General features: G+C 34.0%; 1 protein-coding gene across 10 annotated transcripts in view; it reads right to left on the bottom strand.

The window, feature by feature from the left end:
• Window positions 1-20,435, bottom strand: part of MAP4K3 (mitogen-activated protein kinase kinase kinase kinase 3) — a 159,866-nt gene that overhangs the window by 28,403 nt on the left and 111,028 nt on the right. For 8 of the 10 annotated variants that reach the window (XR_009054744.1, XR_009054745.1, XR_009054743.1 and 5 more), the window contains 6 exons: window positions 12,015-12,073; window positions 6,107-6,145; window positions 5,811-5,864; window positions 2,977-3,019; window positions 1,383-1,560; window positions 426-538 (listed from right to left, as the gene is read on the bottom strand). Coding sequence is in view for 7 of the 10 variants with exons in the window: in XM_057742254.1 (XP_057598237.1) it covers window positions 426-538; window positions 1,383-1,560; window positions 2,977-3,019; window positions 5,811-5,864; window positions 6,107-6,145; window positions 12,015-12,073 (486 nt within the window). In the remaining 3 variants the exon portion in view is untranslated. The remainder of the gene's footprint in view (window positions 1-425; window positions 539-1,382; window positions 1,561-2,976; window positions 3,020-5,810; window positions 5,865-6,106; window positions 6,146-12,014; window positions 12,074-20,435) is intronic. The other 2 variants (XM_057742255.1, XM_057742257.1) reach the window with 1 other exon arrangement.

The following is a 20,435-nucleotide window of genomic DNA, read 5'->3' as shown; positions in this document are numbered from 1 at the left end:
CCACAAACTCTGTAACAGAAATTTGTCCTGAGGTAGAAGCTATGGCTTTTCTTATCTGTCCATGTCCTTCCTTCTGTAAGTTCATTAGACTGAATCATTCTAATCAATGAGAATAATATTTTCTCAACAATCACAAGAATACTAAGTGTTTAGCTGTATGCAGAGGTCACATTTTATAACATGCAATATAACAAATTGGCCTAAATAATTTGAACAGTAGAAAGCCTTCATTCACATCTACCACAGCAGTCATTTTTTTTCAAGATTTCAACAATCTATTTTCACTATAATTAATATACTAAAGTAAAAATATACTAATTATAAAATATACAATTGCTACAGCTTCATTTATTATAATTGCAAAACTAATTTAATAGCGAAAAAGGAAACAAATACAAGTAGAGCTTATGAATGTAAATACCTACTGGTACATCTTTCTTTTCTTTCCTTGAAAGGTTTGTGCCTCTATGTTCATTCTGTTGTTGATATAATGAACCATCTCGTTCACCATTTAACTGGAAGGAGTTCACTCCATTTCCTTCAATAGATACGTTTAAATATATTAAAAAAGGATTAATTTCATGAAAATTTTCATTTAGAAAATGATCAAGTAGGAAACAAAAAATATTATCTCTGAAAGTTTCAGCCTTCATTTGGGATTACCCAATCGAATTTTTAGTACTGTAACAAGTCTAAATATATATGTTCTTCTACGTTTATCTCTATTTCTTTCACGTAGGCAAATTAAAATTCAGGTTGTATCTAAGTGCATATATTTGTGTTAAAAAGAAAGGAAATATTGAATTCATAACTGCTTTCAGGAGAGGGGTAATTTATAGTCTGTTATCCAAAAAATATTAGTTGTTCTTTTTTTAATTGCTTTTTTTGCATAACACACAAGATACTTTACAATATTAAGACAGTACCTTCTAGAATTAATTTGAAGGCAAATACCTAGCAAATACTGACAATCATTTTTCTAAAAATGATTAAATGAAATAAAATAAAGGAGTTAGACAAGGTATCCTCTTCTTTTTCTAAAACAGAAGTAGCCTAGGACCAAAACACATTTTCCTCATTTGTTCAGAGTTTAATTTCTTTTGTTGCCACACTCTAGATAAATGACAGACTGGGTACAAACAATCCTCCAAAAGAGGGAAGGCTAGATATGAAATGAGAAACAAGGGGCAAAATATCCCAGACTGGGTCACAGGTAATCCTGTCATAAAAACACTTCAAACTATGAGGCAAAAAGCAGAAAACATCTCTAGAGCCACTGGCCTTCCTTCTCCCCCTCTCAAAGGAATTTCAAACAATCTCTTAAAAGGAGTCCCTCCATTTTTTCCACACATTATGAAAACCTGGCAACATTCTTATTTTACCTTGCCTTCCGCCATTACCTAAAGCAACAGGCTTCTGTGGAGGTAACCGGGGAGGCGGTGGCCGGGGTGGAACTTGGGATGGCTTTGCTGGGCTCTCTGACGTGGGACACCTCTTGACTGTTCCTTGACTGTCATCCTCAGTAGGACGAGTTTCCTGTGGTGTGAATATGGACTTAGGCTGAAATAATACAGAAAAGGAGACCAATGATTGAATAGGAAATTATCTGTGTTTCATTAAACATGAAAAATACTGAATATCTTCCATGAAGTGAATATTATTACATATCAGAGGCTTTCAAACTGTGTTAACTAGTTGAGTTTCAAGGTCAAGTATCTGATTCAGATAATCTTAGTATGTATCCTAAAAATGTACACTAAAATATTTCCTCAGAGAAAAAAAACAACAAAAAAGACCTGTTTCTAATAATTCCTCACAGGCCTACCCACTTAGACTTGCCAAATAAAAACACTCTGGTCTTTATGATCTCCAATTTAAATGTCTCCTTTTAAACATTCAGGCTCATCAAAGTTCAGCTCCTTACAAAGCTAATCTAAACTGTCTCTTTCAGGTGACTCAATGTCTTTTATGTTAATGTTTAATCTTTCAGACTGGGGGCAGGAGAAGATGCCAATTAAAATTTTATCAAATGAGAGAATACTAACTCAGCAATATGGGATACCTGAGAAACTTTCTGTGCAGACAATGGAAAAACCTCCAGTCAGCTAAAGGTTTGGAGAATTTATAAATTCTTATAATGTGTCCCTTATTAGGAAGACTGCTCAGCACTTCTCTCTTTGAAATTCAGATCTCTATATTTCTGCTAATGTAAAACTAAACAAGCAAGAATTTACCTATGTGAATCATGATTTTCTTAGAAGTATAAAATGAAAATAAAATCTAGTAATACACTGGATATCTAGACTGGTCAGATGCCAATTCTCAATTATAACTCCTTATTTCAAACTTTGTAACAACTCATTTTATAAAAGTTCATTTTATAATTAAAATTTGCTATGAATATGAACTTATAAAATAAATTTAAATTACCATACCTATCAACTGATTTTACTTAAAAAAAAAATCCCATCAGTTGGGATTATTTTATGATGCTTTTTTTGTTTGACAAAAGGATTTTGCTGCTAGGAAAATTTCTGAAAATTACTGTCCTATTTTGTATTTTTAATTTAAAAGTACCTTCTAAAAACTGAATATCTGTGATGATAAATCACTATCCTTTACCTATTCTCAGGAAATCAGTTACTAGTAGACTACAGATTTTGAGGAAGAAAATCTTACTAAAAATATGAGTTTTCTAACCCAAGTGAAATACTAATCCATTAATTTAATCACTTTCATGTACAAATTTCTAGAATTTACTATTTAGAATACAAAATGACAAGTTGGATTATTTAAAAAAGACAAACAAAAACAATCACAATCATCTACTTATATCATGATTAATAACTTCTTTATGATTTTTTTTTGTGGATTCCAAGTGAAAATAAGCTATAGAATAAGTATTAATACAATATTAAAGTGGCAGAACAATAACACACAAATATGCAATTCAAACGGAATAACAAATCTGCCTACCTTTGGTGGCAAAGGAGGTGGAACTTTTGCTTTCATGGTTGAACTATAAAAACATAAAAGCTCAGAATCAGAACTCATCATTTTACAAACAAATCATTTCTAAAACATAACTAATTTTTTAAAGATATGGAAGAAAATTCTTTATAAACAAGTTTCTTTTTCTAAGAATATGACTGCTTTTCAAAATACTTTGTGAAATGCTCAAGTTATGCTGAATGAATTATTATTCAAAAGTAACTGAGTAGATATGCTTTCTTGTTTTCAAATATTTAGTAATTAAAACTGGAAAAGATAGCTACAATTCCAATTTATAGCAATTGAAAGTTAATTAATATAAAAACAAAAGCAACAACTGGCTTAAGGAAAAAGAGCAAAATGATACAAAAATATATTACACAACGTAAGCTTTATTTTTACTACTGTTAGATATGAAATATCTCCGATGAAGCTCATTAAAAGCTATATACATGCTCTATGAAATTATTGGCTGAATTTATTTGGTTAAAGCTAAGATTCATTACAGTTCAGGACTGCAGTTTTAGAAGTACTAAAAATTAAAAGATTATGGGGCATAAGCTCTCAGATTAGAAGACTGAGGCCCAGAGAGGTTAAGTGACCTGATCCAAGTTCACAGAGTGGGGAAGTAGAAAGGAAAATCAATGCCCCAACTGATTCTCAGGTATTTTTTTCATCTACCATGAACATCTTTCTTTAAAAAAACAAAACAAAACAAAAAACAGCAAACAACAACAAAACACCCAAAACTAAAAGGACTAAATATTAATAATTATGTAAGTGAAAATATTCCCCCTTTAAAATACATTTATATTCAAATTATTTATCTGAAACATATCAGATGAAATTTAATCAGCTATACAATAAGACTCTGTAGTTACAGTAAAATTACAGCAGCTACCAATTATTGACTAATTTATAACATTAAACAATAGGATATGTTTACTGTTCAAAAATTTTTTTTAAAGTTCTTTTTTATCAACTCATGCTATGGACTGAATTGTGTCCACTCAAAAAATTCATAGGTTGAAACTCTAACCTCCAATATGCTTGTACTTGGACACAGCGCTTCTAGGAGGTAACTGAGGTTAAATGAGATCATATGGAGGGGAGCTAATCCGATAGCACTGGTAGGTTTATAGGAAGAGGAAGAGATCGCTTGCTCGCTCTCTGCACACAGACTGAGAAAAGACCATGTGAACACACAGCAAGAAGGCAGCTGCTTACAAGCCAGGAACAGGGCCCTCACTGGGAAATGAATCTGCAGGCACCTTATCTTGCACATCCCAGCCTCCAGAACTGCGACAAATCTTTGTTGTTTAAGTCACTACAGTCTATGGTATTTTGCTATGGCAGCCTGAGCTAAGACATATTCTGGTACGAAGAAGTGGGGTGCTACTGTAACAAATACCTAAAAACGTGGCAGCAGTTATGGAAATGGGCAATAGGTAAAGGCTGGAAGAGTTCTGGGGTGCATGCTAGAAGCATGGCTGTTAAGAGCGAGAGGTCAGTGAGAAAAGAGGAGAGCTGGTGAGAAAGCTTCCATCTTCTTAGAGAATACACAGATAGTCATTAACAGAATGTCAGTAGAAACATGGATATTAAAGGCCATTCTGGTGAGGTCTCAAGATGGAAATGATGAATGTGTTATTGAAAACTGGAGGAAAGGTAATCCTTGTTATAAAGTGGCAGAGAACTTGGCTGAATCATGTTCATGTTCTAGTGTTTTGTGGAAGGAAAACCTGTAAGGGATGAAGCTGGAGAGTTAGCTGAGGCGATTTCTAAGTGAAGTGCTGAAGGAGCTTGGTTCTTTCTAATTGCTTACAGTGAAATGAGAGAGGAGAGATGAACTGAATAAGGAACTGCTAAGTGAAAAGGAACCAGAACCTGAAATCTGAAAAATTCTCAGCCTATCCATATTAGCTCAGAAATGGATGGCATCAGAAAGCATGTTCTGGAAAGAACACCAAAGGGTATGCCTGAACTATCACTCAATGAAGAATTCACGCGATTATACCAGAACAAACACTGGCAGTTTGAACTGAAGGAGATGGAGACAAGACAAAATGAAGGAAGGCTGTGGGATTCCTTGGATTTGACAGGACAGGATGACAGAGCTATCCAAACATGCACTACTCTTCAAAAAAGAGGGAAAAACAATCCTGAAGGTGATCCAGGGTTCATTAGATCTAAATCAGATCGACTCAGATGAAATTTAGATGAGTCTTTGGACTTTAGAGTTGATGCTAGAATGAGTTAAGACTTTCAGGGCTGTTGGGTGTTAAGGACAGGAATCTGGGGGTATCAGAGGCATAATGTTATGCACTGAACTGTGTCCCCCCAAAATTTATATGTTAAAGTCCCAACTCCAATGTGATTGTATTTGGAGACAGTGCTCTGGGGAGGTAATTAAGCTTAACTGAGGTCATAAGAATGAGGTCCTAATCAGATAGGACTGGTGGCCTCGTAAAAAGAGAGAGATTTCTCTCTCTGCATGCTCACACTGAGGAAAGTCCATCTGAGGACATACTGAGAAGGCAGCCATCTGCAAGCCTGGAAGAGCGCTCTCACCAGGAACTAATCTGGCCAGCAGCCCAGCCTCCAGAACCATGAGAAATAAATACCAGTCTATGGTATTTTGTTAACAATGCCTAAACCGACTAATACAACTAGAACAGAGAAAAGGAAAGAAACTGTGGTACACCCCATGATACTGTATTATTAATGATATTAAAATTACTTCAATATTAAGCTGTCAGATTTACTAAATCAGGTCAAATGACACCTTTTCTTCTACCAAAAATGGAAACAGAACTTACTGTTTAGATTCATCATCCTCCCCTTCATCATCTTCTAAATGTGCCACGTGCCCTCTAAGGATAAAGGATAATTCTATTGTTACTAAATGGACTTCACCAAAACAGCTTAAGAAGACATTTCAGAAAATGCAGGAAGGGCTACTGCAGGAAAGAATTTTACTTCTACGTCTTCAAAGGATTCAGAATATTAAAACAACAACAAAACAATCTTAGGCTATGTGATAGAGAAAGGGGCAAACAGGCTTTACTCATCTGTGACATGAAGTATTTTAAGCTTAATTAAAAATTAAAGTTACCGCTGATGTAATTCTTCTTCAACAGACTTCAGAAGACTCCTTAGGAGAAAAATAAGAATTAAAAATAATGTGAATAAAGCAAAGAAATACGAAGTACAAATTTTCATAACTTTAACCTTATCTATAAATTTTTAAAATACTTTTTTGCTATTCACTAAAAGCTTGCTATAACAATCATCTCTATACCATAAAACATCAGGTTATAGTTAATGAGGTATCTCTATTTTCTGTTGCTAATGTCTTTATATATGTATTTTAAATCAACAAAATAAATCCTAGTGTTTATTGAAAAATACCAATTCAAACAAAGGACAACCCACCATGAAATGTCACAATAGGACTCACAAAACAATAATTGCAGGGTCATAGGGGTTTCCAGGACTTAAATTTTACCTGGAATATTTTACCTGACACCTGAAATTATATTTTCTTTTTCTTAAGATAAGAAAGGTGACACACTTTAAAAAAACATCATGCTCTCAGGCAATCCTACAAAATGAAACTCAACATGTTGGATCTCTGCAAAAGCAGGCATGCATGTGATGTGAATACATGAATGTAGTAGCACTTTGCTTTCACAGACACTCACTTACCTGAAGTATCTGTTCTCCAGTGGTGTACTGGCAAACACATTTACACTTTTGGGAGACTAAGCCTGTATCAGACCAGGTGTGAGGATTTTATCATTAGGAGCAATTTGTAAAACTTTGATATTCAGGAATGTAAGAGAGAACTCACAGCATTCCTGAAGTTCCCTTATTCTTTTCACTGCAAGATCATGGAGCATACCTCCTAAATTATACTCTTCGAGCATAAAAACTCAATAGCCTTCTTAAAGCTAAAGAGATGGAGAGAATATGGTTACTGACAGATTACTGTAAAAGTGACTCAGCAGAAAATTTATCTTCCTCAAAAGTTGTAAGGTAGTACCTTCTAATCATTTCCCCTTCCTATATAAAGTGGAAAAAACTGCCCTCAGAATTATCAAAGCATAAAACCAGGGAAAATGAAAGGTATGTTTAGCTGGTATAAACAATTAATAGAATGGATTTTAGCCATCAAATGTTTTAATTAGGATAGTTTAAATAACAATTTAAGTCTTAAAAAATGACAAAGTTTTCAATCTGGAGTTGTAAATGACATAGGAAAACCATAAACTAATTGCAAATCCTATTTTGCAGATAAAAAAATTGAGGTACTTCAGTCAAATGTATTACCTATTCACAAAGCTCTTCAAGGGCTAGCTCTAAGAAGATACGACTTCTACCTAGAGGCAGTATAGCACAATGATGACGGGTTGTGAAGCAAAGAGAGCCTGAATCTGAATTCTCTCTGCCACTGTTAAGCTATGCGGCTTTCCATAAGTTACTATGATTTTCCTAAGCTTCAGTTTCCATATCTCTAAAATGGGAATTAGAATAGTACCTATGCCAAAATGTTTATCTGAAGATATAATGAATTAATATAGATAAAATGCTCTGAGTAGTAATTTAGAGTACAGTAAGTATTCAATTAGTGTTTTCTTTATTATTATCAACTAAGTGACATTTCTGTAAACTAGCAATTCTCAAAGTGTGGTCTGGGGATCCTTTAGGCTCCTGTAAGCGGTTCTGCAAGGTAAAAACTATTTTCATAATCTAAAGCGCTTTTTTTTTTTTTACTCTTATTCACTCTTTTTCCACTCTTATTCACTCTTTTTCCACTCATTCTTTTGAGAATGAAACTTTGGAGTTTTCTGGAGACTATGAGATGTACGATATCATAGATTTGTAACAGACATGAGAATCCAGCTGTCTTCTATTAAGCCAGATATTAAGATCTGCAAAAAATATAAAACGCCACCTTTCTTACTAATATTATTTTGTTTCAGAAAAAGCAGCTATCCTTCATAAAAAAATGTTATTTGTGAGCCTTAGCAAAAAGTTTGCCGTATTATACAGACACATCTAAAGCTGCTTCTAAGTCTCAATGAGAGGAACCCAGCGGTGTTACAAAGAAGGTACCATTAAGAAGTGGCATTTGAATCGGTTCTTTTTCTTTTTAAGATTTTTTTTTTTTTATGTGGACCATTTTTAAAGCCTTCATTGCTTTTGTTTTATATTTTGGTTTTTTAGCCACCAGGCATGTGGGATTTTAGCTCTCCAACCAGGGATCAAACCTGCACCCCTTGCACTGGAAGGCAAAGTCTTAACCACTGGACCACCAGGGAAGTCCCTGAATTGGTTCTTTTTTTTTTTTTTTTTTTAAAGATTCTTTACTTCATTTCTTTTTGGCTGCTTCGGGTCTTAGTTGCGGTATGCAGGATCTTTGTTGAGGCATGCGGGATCTTTCGTTGCAGTGCATGGGCTCTGTTATGGAGCTCCTATTTCTCTCTAGTTGTGGTGTGCAGGCTCCAGAGTGTACGGGCTCTGTAGTCTGTGGCACGTGGATTCTCTAGCTGAGGTGTGCAAGCTCTGTAACTGTGGCACACAGGCTTAGTTGCCCCGCGGAATCTTAGCTCCCTGACCAGGGATTGAACCTGCATCCCCTACGTTGGAAGGTGGATTCTTTACCACTGGACCACCAGGGAAGTCTCCCTGAATAGGTTGTTAATGATGAGAAATTTTTTAATACACACAAAAAACTTTTTTATTATAACATGGAATGAATATATTACTATTTGAAATAAATATTTTGAAAAGTTTTCAGTTTAAATTTCCAGTACTACAAATACTGATATTTATAAAAACCCATATAAACAAAAAATCATTGCAGTCCTCGAAGGTATCTTGAGACTAAAAATTTCAGAAGCACTGCTTTAAATTATTTTACCAAATTAAATATAATATCTCTGAACTGTACAGTGGGCTTTCACATCATCTTAAAAGATATGAAAAAAACTTTTTTTCTTAAGCATATGACGATATTTTTTGAGCCATTTCTTTTTCCAGGAGAGAATACTGGCATTTGAAAATAATTAAGAGGGGAATTTAAAATGTAGTTTATTTCCAGTTTACCATATTTAATTGGACTTTTATGGCATTCTTCTTTTTAAAACATTATCTTCCTGGCAATATAGGTTCTGTAAGAATAAGAGAACAGGAAGAAGCAGATATCCTATGGCTAGTGACTCATATATATATATTTTCATTCATTTAATTGTAAACCTCCTACTATGTGTTAAGATGTTAATAAAGTTACAGAATTCATGAAGTCTTAATGAAAAGTAGAAAATATTATTTGCTTTTCAGCCTTTATAAAAGAGAAAATGAAATATGGCTAAATTTGCATAAAGTTTCATTTATACTAAATACTGTATCTTGAGAGCACTGGAGAAAAATATGATACTGATTTAATTACCATGACGGGATGCGATATAATAAATAATGGCACTATCCGCTGGTTTCCTTGGATTCCTCTATAATGGAATTTTGAGAAAGTAATGAATAAAACAAAACAAAAATGATGCCCTTACATATTGAATTCCTAAGTCAAAGGAAAATGACTAGAAAATCTGGATGAAGAGGTTAAACATGGAACAGTATGCAAACACAGATCACAGATTTAACTGATGAACCAAAAAACTTCCCTATTTCTTTAAAACCAAAAAGCAATTTTATTCATCCATATTCACTTGCTCTTACAATCAACATTTACTGAGTGAATACTACAAATAAGGGCAACTAATGTGAGTTTACTAAATCCTAAATGTGCTAAATGCTTTACAACAATTATTCTATCTCACTCTTGGCATATTATGAGGCAGGTACTATTATAATCCCCATTTAATAGAGAAAATTGAGGTAAATTTCTCAAAGTTACACAGTTTATAGCAAGAGACAGTTCTGACCCTGCATCTGGCATTTATTACTATATACTTAATTATGCCAGGAATTTCTTCTCACTATTATTTAAGTCTTTAGAAGATAATTTATTTTTAGAACTTTTGCTCTACATTAAAAAAAAAACCAGAAATAATTTAGTTTTCTTTTAAAAATAGTATCTTGTTGGTTTTAAAGTCAGAAAAGGTGACCCCAATAATAACAGTTCAAAAGAAAACAGCCCAAGAAGTCAAAATACAAATGCATTCTATTAAAAAAAAAAAAAAAAAAACCAAACTATCTTAGTTCCTGCATGGTCTGGAATAGGTAGAAACCCATAACTGGAAATCTGTGTGCCTGATCACCTATGGAGAAAGCAGGAAATCCTGTGAGTTTTAAAACACTGCCTAGTCACAAGAATAAAGCAGACATATCAGTACAGTAAGAGAAGTGCTACATCCATGCTCATGTCACATGTATGTATGTACCTGTACATGAAACACAGCTGAAGGGCAAACTTTTGGCCAACCTACCTTGCCAGTGATTCGTTATACAGAATACAGTTCCTTAAGCAGGGATCCAATTCATCAAAAAATGAAGGTTGGGCAAATTATTAACATTTTTACCTAGCCAAAGTAACTATATAAGATGAAAATGTCTAACAATCAAAAAATCAGACAATGGGAACTAAGGAATCTGGAAAAGCATTTAGTGATAGGCCATTTACTGGGTACTTTTGCAAGTATACAATATAAAAATATATTTAAAATAAACTAAGGTAAATGAAATATTTTTCCAAAGTATCCAATCTCTTAAAATACATCAAAATTTGCTAATAAGATCCTTAAAACTAGTGACCTGAAATTTAGACAAAATAACACAAAAACACATCAGAATTTTTTATTTGTTAACCCATTATGAGGCAAATTTTCCTTTGCTGCCCATCAACAAATTGGAACAAACTATAAACAGCAAGTAGTTATTATTTTGATAAAATTTCATTTTTCTACCAGGAAAATTTTAGACTTATTTTCCATTTTAGGAAATAAAAGTTTTTTAAAAAAAATACCAACACTTCATATTATTTAACTGAAGTTTAGCTAAATCAAAACTAATTGCATTTTTCTAGCTTGTCATTCAAAGCCTTTTCTCGGTTAAGAGTATTTAAATTAAACATTTAAAAAAGAGAGAGACATGATTTTGCACTATTATATCTAAATCTGAGATGCTTGTCTTTTAGTCACCTGCTTAACTTAAAATATGGCTATATAATATGTCTCAACCCTCTAATGTCACTGAAATTATATTTTGAAATTTTAAGTAGTTCTGATTATTGAAATAATATCTACATAGCTGGGAGATTTTGGCAATTTAAATATTGCCCTATAAATTAGCTTTTACAATGGTAATTTATCCATGAACCCAGGAAATGAGACTCTATGGGGAATAGCAAAGTCTTGGGCCCATATCTTGCTAATTCAGGCCTACAAACAACTTAAATTGTTACACCTTGTAAGCTGCCTTTTCACAACTGTGCTGCGCCACCTAGACAGTGCCTGGTCCAGAGCAGACCTTGAATAACTGTTGGATTTATTTCTTGCACAAAATAAATGGTAATTTTTAAAACTTCAGACACATTTTAACTGCTATCTACTTTTTAAAAGACTCTTAACAGCTAAAAAGTTAAGACGAAGATTTCTAAACAGTGTGAATATTTCAACCTGTTTTCATGGGCCAACGCATCTGGGAGATGTATCAAAGCAAGTTTTGTAAGGAATAAACAGGTCAACTTTGCAAATTAAAGAAATAAATTACTGAAACATATATTCATCTTTAGCTGGAATGTACTTTACTTTTCTCAAACAAGTAAGGTCTACAAAATAGCTTGATATAAAAAATTTAAGGTGACTGTCCCCATTATGACAATTATTGAGTAGATGATTAGCAAGGTAGTAATAAAAAAAAGTTAAAAGCATATTATAAAATATATCTACTAGACTAGTACAATTTGCTATCATAAATATTTAAAATACAATTAATGTATAACACATTTTAGGCAATTTAATTATTCTTAAATTTAAATTTAATTTTAAAAGAATTTTACTTACTTGTTTGCACCTAAAAAGTAACTGCTTTGGTGTCCTTGTCCGTATTCTAGTTGTAGATCCTAACAGTACAAAATAAAATATTTAGCAAAATAGTAGTATATCACAAATCATGATGCACTAATACATATTGTCTTTAAAAGAGAAACCCCAGACTTCAAATAAATCTGTATTGCTCTATGTTCTTAAAAAGAAGGCAAGGTAGAACTTCCAACAATAAAAGATTTTAGAAGTTTGCAGTCCTGATTTACGTATTTTATTATTTAAGATACCAAAATTTTTCTGGGAACTTGTTTGAACAATATATGCAAGTTTCATTTATGGTTATTGCTACTGTAATTAACATCTGTAAAAATCAGCTTTTAGAAAGACAAAAGGTTAAATGAGGTATTTATGCTCAAGCTATAAGGAAGCAAAAATGATCACAGAAGAGAACAAGCAACAAAAATCTTGGTTTGACTTTGTATGTAAGATCTGCGATAATTATGTATATATACACATTCACATATTTCTACTACTGCTTCATGCAGGTAATAATTTTTTAAAGATTAAAAAAGAAGGTGTTCTTTTTAAGTAAATTATACATGTGCAATACGAGATAAATTGCATTTAAGGACTTTTGATACTTTTTTAAAGAGTTAAGGAGCAAAACCTCAAATGAATGTTATTAAGGCAGTTCTTCAACTATTTAAACATTACCACTGAACACTGCAGGTTGCAGAGTTAAAAATTGAAATTTAAAGGGACGAACAATATATGTGCTCGACTCAAACGCCTTCTTAAGGAAAAAAAAATGCTTTCCAACAACCACGAAAAAGTACGAAGTAGTTTCCTTTTCTCCCACTGTATTTCAGGCACTGTTCTAATGACTAAGGGGGAATATTTAACATTTTAAATGAATTTTATTTTCATTAGAATATAGTGTAAAGTGCTTTCTAATTTTACAAGCTATTGCCAGATGCACAATGAGGACTTCAGGCAAAAGCTACTTTCCTGGAGCAGCCTTCCAAGACTTCCCAGGAAGACAGGTGCCACCTTCTCATGTGACTCTGCATTTAACACAGAGTTCTCCTCTAGCATTTACGCTGCCTTTTAGTTAATTTATTTACAAGTTTATAAAAATAGTAGCCAGGCCGTAAGCTCCTCAAACAAAGGAAAATTGTTAAATCCATCTTTCTTTCCCTACAGCCTAGGGTCTAGCACTGTACCTGGCATGCAATCAGGCCCTAAATAAATGCTTGTTCAAATGCCATTTGTTTATTTTCCTGTAAATAGATAACACTTCAGCCTCGTTAAGATACATGCAGCTAATTCTAGATCACACAAATACTAAGCCTAGAAACATGAGACTTCTAAGCAATATATCACATTTAAGTGAAAAGCATTTTAACATTTAAATACTCCAAGACCTGTCAAAAAATATCTGACGAAAATAAAAGTCAAAAGCCTGGTTTAGACAAGGCTCAAATTTTGTCTGCTTCAATAATTGTGTCCTTCCATGCATAATAATATATGTTCTCACCAGTGACAGAAAAGATAATATACATCATAAACAAAAAAGATTAGTGAACTGTCACACCAGTATCACCTGAAATTCTAATGAAAAAGGACACCTGTTCTCTTTAATTTATGATATATTTTAATAGGATGAAATCGCTATTATCATAAGACTGCCACACAATTATTATGCTGCACTATTTAAGTGGCCATGACTTTATACAGGAATCTTTAAGCTTTGGTATTTAGTAAAGAAAAGTACTAATCTCAACGCATACTTTTCTGAATTCAAGTTCATTTTCTTCAGCTACACATAACTGGGCCCTTCTTCCAGATCAGCAACCTCTTTAGCCAATATAATCTCTTAAGCCTTTAATCAAATGACAGCTTTCAAAAGCATACATTTGTGTAGAGTGGCCATGGCTTGTGCTATATAAATATAAATATGTCCTAAGAATAGCTAGCTCATCTGCTACATGATAATTATCAGATTGATGACAATAATTAAAAAAAATCAACTGAGATATTTAAGAAGAGAAGAATGTAAAATAACTAATGAAATATTTTAATAGAAAATGGAGTGTAAGTTCACATACAGAATAACATTCAGGCTGGGGCGAAGTTGCAGACAGATCCAAGTCTGATGATTAAATATGCCACGTCTTAAGCCCTACCAGGAAAGCTAAAATTGAAAGGGTTTCATTCTTTATTAATTCTTTCTCTGTAAATCAAGTTATGTTTCAGCATCCATAGGAAACAAAACAAAACAAGGTGCTAGGCATGTCATCAAGGAACAGGATTACACTAAATCCTTCTAGTAAGTAGTTAATCTCATTTAATTCAACTTTTATTTACCAAGCACTTATTATATGGCAGGAATTCAGACAGCAAATCAGACAAAAAAAATGAGACAAAATAAAAAGGAAAGGAAGAAAAGTGAAACTTGGGCAGCATTAGTAGTCATTTATGTATCTTTAGGGCAGTCTAAGAAAGACTGATCTAAAATGTTTTCCAAAGAGACTTGGAGCTATTTTGTAATAGAAAAATGCTACCAAAATTACGCTTGAAAAAGCACTCAAAATAACCCTATAAAATGAGGCTAAAACATGGCCACTCTTTATAAGCTAAATAAGAATACATTTGAACATGCCAGGATAGACATAAAAAATTTAGTACATAAATCAAGCATCAATTTATTAATGAATGACAGTGTTTAAGTATACAAAGTCAAAGAAGTAACAACATGGACTGAAAACATGCAATAGCCCACTACAGATTCAAACTGAACACTCAGCAAAAAATTTAAGATGGTCAGCGTAAGCCCAATTAAAATATCTTTTGGGGTCAGAAAGTCCTAACTGCAGTGTTTTAACGAATAGGGGAGTACTTCTGAACTAGGATAGAGTCTCTAAGAAAACATGGTCCCAGCAAAAACTGAAAAAGAACAGAGGATGTGATGCAGAACACTGAAAAAGGAAAATATATCACCAAGAAAATCTTATTGTTGTTTAAATCCCTCCGGAGACTACAAAGTCTATCTATACCTGGTGAGAAAACAGCAGGAATTCAAAAGAACTGTTACAGTTGGCTACAAAAACACAAAAGAAAAAATACTTTAACAATGTTTTAACCAAGAAAAAAAGAGAAGAGCAGATTTTTTTTCTCATCAAAAAAATGAGAAAACATGGCTCACGAGTAAGGTGTTAGGAGATACCTTTTAATGTAGTAGGTAATTTACAGAAGTAAAAAAGGACTGAATCCTCAATAATTCTTATTTCTTAAAAAGAAAAGCGGGTTTCCTATGTGGCGCAGTGGTTAAGAATCCACCTGCCAATGCAGGGGACACGGGTTCGATCCCTGCTCCAGGAAGATCCCACATGCCATGGTGCAACTAAGCCCGTGTGCCACAACTACTGAGCCCATGTACTGCAACTACTGAAGCCCACATGCCTAGAGCCCAGGCTCCGCAACAAGAGAAGCCACGGCAATAAGGAGCCCACGCACCACGATGAAGAGTAGCCCCCCATTCACCGCAACTAAAGAAAGCCTATGCACAGCAAAAAAGACCCAACACAGCCAATAAAATAAATAAATTAAAAAAAAGAAAAAAAAGAAAAGCAAGTAGGGTCAGAACACTAAAGGACCTAGCAGTATTCCGATTAATAAAAGCAGAAGACTTAAGGGGGCTCAAAGTGAATAAACATGACTTGTTTAGCAAGTGTGGAAATGAATATCAGCAGGTTAATTTTTCTTTTTTAACTTTATTGAAGTACAGTTGAAGCAGGTTAGGTTTGATATTCTAGAAAATGTCCCATCATTGCACAGTTATAAAGTGAGTTCTCCCTAGAAATTGTCTTCATATATAATAGGTACGAAAAGTGACCACACAGCACAGATTTTATAGTAAGAAATAGTTTAACAGATTTAAAATTAAGAAAGCTGATCTGTTTCTTTTCCAGAACAAATTTAACTTTATTTATAGACGTCATTCAATTTTGATCTAATTCAGGGGTAATCTTAGAGTACTTCTGTTATGTTTACTGATACTGATAAATTGGGTATATCTTTTGGGTATACGTTTTTAATTATAACCTAAATATTTTATTCTTATTTTTTCAGGTATAAGTTTCTTCAGAGCAAGGATTATGTGATTACTTATGTTCCTCCATAGCAATTAACAATTAACACAGTGTTTTACATATACAGTTGACCCTTGAACAACATGAGTGTAAACTGTATAAGTCCATTTACATGCCAATTTTTTTCCATAAATACATACTACAATCTCACATGATCTGCTGGTGGCTGAATCTGAAGATGCAGAATCACAGGAAGATCGACTATAAAGTTATACTCTGGGCTTCCCTGGTGGCGCAGTGGTTAATTAAGAATCTGCCTGCCAATGCAGGAGACAAGGGTTTGATCCCTGGTCTGGGAAGATTCCACATGTCTCGGAGCAACTAAGCCTGTGCGCCATAACTACTGAAGCCCGCATGCTTAAAGCCTATGCTCCACAACAAGAGAAGCCACCGCACTGAGAAGCCTGTGCACCACAAAGAAGAGTAGCCCCTGCTCGCCACAACTAGAGAAAGGCCACGCGCAGCAACAAAGACGCAACACAGACAAAATAATTTTAAAAAAATTTTTTAAATAAAATAAAATAAAGTTATACTCAGATTTTCGACTGCTGGTGTCCCTAATCCCCTTGTTGTTCAAGGGTCAACTGTAATTATCTTTCAATATATTTTTCATTGATAGATGAGCCAAAATGCCGAGAACTAGGAAAATTAGAAAAAATTAGCAGCAGCTGAACAGATGTGTAATATGATCTTTTAACATAAAGACAGCATCTTGTAGATCGGCTATATCCATTCTTATGGTTATGGGCAAAACTCATACTATTTAATTACCAAATTGTGCTGAGTTTTTTCTTTGCTTTTTTAACTCAGGCATCTTTCAAAATTTAAAGACCTTTTTTACTCACTAACGATGCTAAAAATCAAGCTCTGTTCTTCTGGCTTCATGTATTATGACTGTCTGATTTAAAAAAAAAAAAAAAACCCTTTACTATGGTAATGAAAATTGAGGTATAACATTCTAAATTCATTTCACAAAAATCATAAGATGAATACACTTAGCACTTAAAACAACCATAAATCACTGATGACATGGAACTTCTAGGTCTTTAAGGGGGTAAATGTTTCTTTTGGGTCCCAAAATATTTAGGGCTGTCATCTTGGTGCCAACTGTATAAGATTGGGTTCATTGGGTTTCTAGTGGCCAGCAGTAAGTATTTGTTAAGAACTGAAATCTTGTTCACAGTGCTAAGGTTTTAGAACTATGAAAGTAGGAGACTGAAATAATTATGGTCACTTCACACCAAAAAACAAAAGCACTAATTTGAAAAGACACAGGCACCTCAGTGTTCATAGCAGCACTATTTACAATAGCCAAGACACGGAAGCAACCCAAGTGCCCATCAACAGAAGATGTGGTACATACATACAATGGAATATTACTCAGCCATAAGAAAGAATGAAATGTTGCCATCTGCAGCAACGTGGATGGGCCCAGAGAATATTATGCTTGGTGAAGTAAGGCAGTCAAACCCAGATACTATATGACATCACTTATATGTAGAATCTAAAAAATAATACAAATGAATCTATTTACAGAACAGAAACAGACTCACAGACACAGAAAATAAACTTATGGTTACCAAAAGGGAGAGGAAGAGGGAGAGAAAAGTTAGGAGTATGGGATTAACAGATACAAACTACTATACATAAAATAGATAAGCAAAAAGAATTTGCTATATAACACAGGAAATTATACCCAATATCTTATAATAACCTATAATGGAATATAATCTTAAAAAAAACCCCTGAATCACTATGCTATACACCTGAAACTAATGGAATACTGTAAATCAACTGTACTTTAATAAAACAATACACACACACATACGCACACACCAGAAAATAACAAGTGTTGAAGAGGATGTGGAGAAATTGGAACACAAATTGTAAAATGATGCAGCTGCTATGGAAAACAGTATGGTAATTCCCCCCAAAATCAAGCATAGAATTATCATATGATCCAGCAATTCCCTTTCTACTTATATACCCAAAAGAACTAAGAGCAGAAATGTGATAGATATTTGTATATCCAGGTTCAGAGCAGCATTATTCACAACAGTGTCCACTGATGGATGAATGGATAAACATGCGGTTATACATACAATAAAATACTACTCAGACTTAAGAAATTCTGACACATGCTACAACACGGATGAATCTTGAAGATGTTATGACATTATGCCAAGTGAAGGGAGCCAGTCACCTGACTCACATTATTTATCACAAAAGGACAAATAATGCATGATTCTACTTACATGAGGTAATACAGAAAAATTCAAAGAGACAGAAAATAGAAATGGCGGCTGCCAGGGGCAAGGGATGAAGGAATGAGAGTTATTGTTTAATGGGTAAGGAGGTGCAGCACAGGAAGATGAAAACATTCTGGAGATAGACAGTGGTGATGGTTGCACAACAATATGAATGCACTGAACGCCAGTGGACTGTACACTTAAAAATGGTTACAATGGTAAATTTTGTTATGAATACTTTTATTACAATAAAAAATAATTATGGAACATATATGTTGATCAAAAAGAGAGAGAGCATGAGCACATGACCAGTATTATCAGAAAGAAAATACTGACAATGCTGGGTAGTGGTTTAGGTTGGTATTGTTGAGCGAGGGTGCTCAGCTGCTGCAAATCCCAGCTGTGCTTTTGCTGAGTTGGCTGGTTAAAGTCAATTTCAGCGTCTTTGCACCTTAAAGCCCCTTACTGTAAAACAGGATTATAATTTAATATACTTAAAGTGTTCAGAATATAAAGCCTGGTTTATAAAAACTTCTAGATAAGGGTTAGCTTTTATTTATCATTAAAAATGGGCTTTTTAAGGTTGATTTTATAAATGGTAGGATCTGACAAATATTTCACTCATCCCTCTTCTGCCAGAACTATCCACAAGTTAACTGTCCCTAAAGCCCTCCTTTGTCACAAGACTCCCTTGTCAACTGCTCTATCATAAGAAAATCCTGATTATTTAAGGAGTTTGGGGGGGGGGGAGGTAATTCTAGAGAACAGAAGCATGATAACTCACTCAAGTTACTAGGCTAAGTTACACACAGGGTAGAGAAAAGAATATTTGTAACTCTAAGAGTAGTATGTTTCTGGTTTTGTCGTTTTTTTGCTGGAGAATATTAATACATAAAAGTCAATTTAAACTTCTGATTCGTGGTCTTTTATTTCCACAACAAAAAATGTCACTAACTGTCATTCTAGCCTACATATGCCTAATTCTGAAGAAATTTTCAATCCAGAAATCACTGGCAGTGCTGTTCCCTCAGATGGTTAATTCTGGCCTCATGCTTTCTGGCCTCTCTGGGCCATTTACCGACTCCTCTAGTGTTTCAACTGTTTCTTCCCTACTGTTTCTACCCCTGTGGTGACCAGTTTTCTGCACTTTCTTTCTTCAGACCTAAATGGGGAACACATGCAATCTCATGGTTTCATCTATCATTTCCTCTTTGATGATGTCAACCTTCCTTTTCTGAGCTAATCCCATAATTCTAGTAGCAGTGTAATCATTCCATAATTTCAGCTCTTTATCTGCCATCTCTCAAAACTGTGCCAATGACTGTTCCAACGTTAATTCCCATGAAACATAGGAGTCATTTGTCCATTCTCTTCCTGAAAAATACATAATGGTTCCTACACAATACTGACATCAGTCTTTTAGTCCCTCCCACAGGCCAGATGAACCACAATAACCCAAAAGCTTTTCTCCTTCTTTGATTTCCATAGTACCTATTATATGTTAGCCTCTCCTCACCAACATTCAGTACCGGAAAAAATTTTGGCAATGCACTGTACATTTTGTTGCATGGCTAAGAGTTTATATATATAAATACTTTCCACCCATCAAGACTGCAACTTTCCTAAAAGACAAACTATGTCTAAAATCTCTTTTACGTTCTACAAATGTTACTGGGATTTAGGAATTTATATAAAGAATCATCTAAACTAACCAGAATTGAAAGAGCTATGTTATTAAGGCAGAGAGGAAGGAAAGAGAAGGTAAATTCCATTGAAAAGGCAGAAAAGTGGAATCTAGGAGTAAATATAGAGGCAACTTGGGGCCCTGGCCAGCTACAGAAGTAGGAAAAAATATTTAATAGCAACTATTAAAAGTACTATTTATTTAATATTTACTAGCATTAACTTCCCACCTTTACTTACTTAATGGTAAGATAGCCTTAATATTTATAACTTCAGGGAGTCTCTATAACACAAATTTTGGCCTGAGAAAACTGGATATTACATAATACTACAAAGTTAAAATTTCATCTGAGACT

Source organism: Hippopotamus amphibius, chromosome 7 (genome assembly GCF_030028045.1).
Source record: "Hippopotamus amphibius kiboko isolate mHipAmp2 chromosome 7, mHipAmp2.hap2, whole genome shotgun sequence".
NCBI classification, from domain to species: Eukaryota; Metazoa; Chordata; class Mammalia; order Artiodactyla; family Hippopotamidae; genus Hippopotamus; species Hippopotamus amphibius.
This window is presented reverse-complemented; position numbering and strand designations above follow the sequence as displayed.